Source organism: Bos mutus, chromosome 5, assembly GCF_027580195.1.
Source record: "Bos mutus isolate GX-2022 chromosome 5, NWIPB_WYAK_1.1, whole genome shotgun sequence".
NCBI classification, from domain to species: domain Eukaryota; kingdom Metazoa; phylum Chordata; class Mammalia; order Artiodactyla; family Bovidae; genus Bos; species Bos mutus.
Genome location: NC_091621.1, coordinates 41,011,013 through 41,014,304, shown reverse-complemented (window position 1 = coordinate 41,014,304; position 3,292 = coordinate 41,011,013). Strand labels below are relative to the sequence as shown.

At 40.7% G+C, this 3,292-nt stretch overlaps 1 protein-coding gene across 1 annotated transcript; it reads right to left on the bottom strand.

The window, feature by feature from the left end:
* Positions 1-476: 476 nt before the first annotated feature.
* Positions 477-1,412, bottom strand: LOC102287604 (olfactory receptor 8S1). Its single transcript, XM_005910561.2, has one exon. It carries the CDS (start codon positions 1,410-1,412, stop codon positions 477-479), a length of 936 nt encoding a protein of 311 aa, XP_005910623.2.
* Between the last annotated feature and the right edge of the window lie 1,880 nt (positions 1,413-3,292).

Genomic DNA, 3,292 nt, shown 5'->3' with positions numbered 1-3,292 from the left:
TTTATCTACTTATGCCTGTCTCTGGAGGCACTACCCCATAATGGGCTTGTGCTCCACCCCATAAAGCCCAAGTCTATGTTTTTCCTTTTTTCAGAGGTTCAGGATTTTTTATTCCTAGCAAAAAACTTCACCCCAGACACATCAATTCAAACACAAAATTGAGAACAAAAAATATTTCAGGGTTTATCCTAATTTGAATGATTTTCAAAAATGTGACTCATAAAGGGACTTGTCATTAACTAAATCTAGGAAACAGGTTTTTCTCAGACATATGTTCTGTCTTTGAGTAGGATTGATTCTGAGCCATGTCAAGGAAAGTAACTCCTACACTTTACCTTGATAATTTTAAGAAGGGAGAATCAGCAATGCACAGTGCTACATGTGACAATAGGAAATCAGGAACTTCTTAATGTTAATCTTTAGATTTCTTGCTGCAGTTCTCTTCTGCACTCCCTTCATGGTCTATCTCTTCCATGCTATCTGAGACATTGTAAATATTTTAGAATCGTTCTTCTCAGAGCTGCTTTCACCTCTTTGTTCTTCAAGCTGTAGATGAGAGGATTCACCAGGGGGGTGATTACACTGTACTGTATGGAGAGGATCAACTCCAGAGGCGAACCTGAGGTTGGCATGAGATAACGAAGAATGGCTGAGCCATAGAACAGGATCACTGCAGTGAGGTGGGAGGAGCAGGTGGAGAAGGTCTTGCTTCTGCCTGTGGTGGAGCTAATGCTCAGAATGGTGGAGACAATGCGGATGTAAGAGAAGAAGATCAGGAGGCAGGTCCCAATGGCATGCAGGAGGGCAGAGGAGAGCAGCATTGCGGCATTGGTGGAGATATCAGAGCAGGAGAGGGGAAAGAGGGAAGGCAACTCACAGGAGTAGTGGTGGATGGTTTGAACCTCGCAGAAGTCCAAATCCAAAGCCAGGAGAATGTTGATGAGTGCATCCAGAAAGGCCACGACCCAGGAGCCCCACACCAACCTCACACACAGCTGTTTCCTCATCACCTGTCTGTAGAGCAGAGGGTGGCAGATGGCAGCATAGCGGTCATAGGCCATCACTGAGAGCAGGCAAGCCTCAATCCCGGTGGTGGCAAACACAAAGAAGACCTGAGCCATGCATCCCTCTACTGAGATGACTTTCCTCTGAGACAGGAGGTTCTCAAGCATCTTGGGTACAGTGACTGAAGAATAGAAGAGGTCTTGGAACGAGAGATGGCTCAAGAAGAAGTACATGGGTGTATGGAGGGTAGAATCTGTATGGGTCACAAGTATTATCAGCAGGTTCCCCAGAAGAGTCAGAAGGTAAATCATCAGGAATAGGACAAAGAGCAGAGCCTGGATGTGGGTGTCGGCAGACAGCCCGAGGAGGATGAACTCCTTAATGCTGCTGTGATTCCCTGTGGCCATTTATGGTCACTGTTCTTTAGAGAAAAATTAGGAACAGGACTGAAATTTCTTCTTTCTACAGCAGTTTCCAGAAGGCATTGTTCTGTTCTCTTTCCTTACGGAGTCGATCCTTGAACAGCATGGGTATGAATCATGGCAGTCCATTTATATTTTTAAATATAGTACTTACGTTTTCATTTTACAGATCTTTAACTAAGTATGAAGAAAAGATTTATGTTAGATTAGAGATCGCAATATGTGGAATCAAAAGAGCTAGTCTTGAGTTCTAATTTAACTGTTTTAGCCTCCTGCCATTGTATACCATTTATCAATGTCATTTTTTAAAATTATGAAAATATGATAACACGTTTACAGGAGACTTGGAAAATACTGAACAAACTTACATATAGTTTCACTATATATTACAATTTTTAAAAAAATAGATAAGATTTTTAGTTGGAGTTTCAATATCAAACTCTCAAAACCTAATAGAATGAATACAGAGAAGTAGAAGGATATAGTAGACCTGAAAAGCACTGTGAACCAATTCAACATAATTAAAATTTATACAATTTTCCCCAACCAGGGGATCAAACCCAGGTCTCCTGAATTGTGGGCAGATTCTTTACTGTCTGAGCCACCAGGGAAGCCCATAATTTTCACACAGCAGTAGGATACAAATTCTATTCAAGTTCTCATAGACTACAAACTAGGAGACACTGGAACATATCCAGGGACAAAACTTTAGGTGCAAAAATTTGATAATCTAAAGGTATTGAAATCATACAGAGTCTATTCTATTATCACTGTAGAATTAGGTTAGAGATCAATATCAAAAGATATTTAAAAATAATGCACTTATTTTCAAGTGCAATGTGACATTTACCAAGAGATATCTTTGACCTAGCTCAATGTCATTGATTTTTGAGGCAGAGATCACATTACTCAGGTTTTCAACTTGTGGGAAGGTGTGAGGGTGGTTGCTGCCCCTAACTCCTGTGATGTTCAAGAGACAATTGTATATTCCTTCTTCTCTGGTCTGATCTTCATTTTCTGAGCCCTCATATCTGCCTTCAGTGGTTCTATGGAGTTGTTTTCCCTGGCTTTCTGCTGGGCCATCTGTGAACTCTGAACCTGCCCCACAAGATTTTTCCCAATAGGATGAAATGTGAGGATATCATCCACTCTACAGGTCTACCAGAGAACTGCCTTTATGACTATATTATGCCATCTTCTTCATCTGAGCCCTTGTATTCCACAGCTTTCCTCATCATCTTTTAGGGATTCCAACAAACATCCAGGAGAGGTGCAGATCTCCAGTCACCTTTATTACCTGGTCTTTACTGCCCATTTAAAACAGATTCATTAACTGATTAATGGTATTAAGAGCATGTTGAGTTTGGGTAGCAGTTTATCTTATACAAATGACTTTCACATGTTTTCTACTGTGGGGTGTGTGTTTGTGTGTATGTATTCCGTTTGTGTGTGTATGATGGATGGTGAGAGAAGAGAGTGAACTCATCTCACAGGTTAGAAAATTTAAGTCCCAATATTATCTAACTTGTCTAGATCCCCACACTGATTAGTTCTTTCAACAGCAAGGATTTAAATCTGCTTCATTTGGTTGTTAAGCAAAGGCTTTTCTTCTATACCACTTACTTAGAGAACAGGCCAAACTCTTTAGTTGCATTTCAAAGCATTAATGACCTACGGATTCTCTTGATGCCCCACTGCTGAGGTCAGATAGCTTTGCTTGTTTCTGATCACCCTGTGAACCTTCCTTTTTCTCTCTGACTTGGTTCAAGCTGATATATTTTGTGGTGCACTTGTTCCATGAGTTCTTCTTTGATCAGTTCCTGCTCATTTCTCACTTAAACCTCTGTGGAAATAATTATTAACCC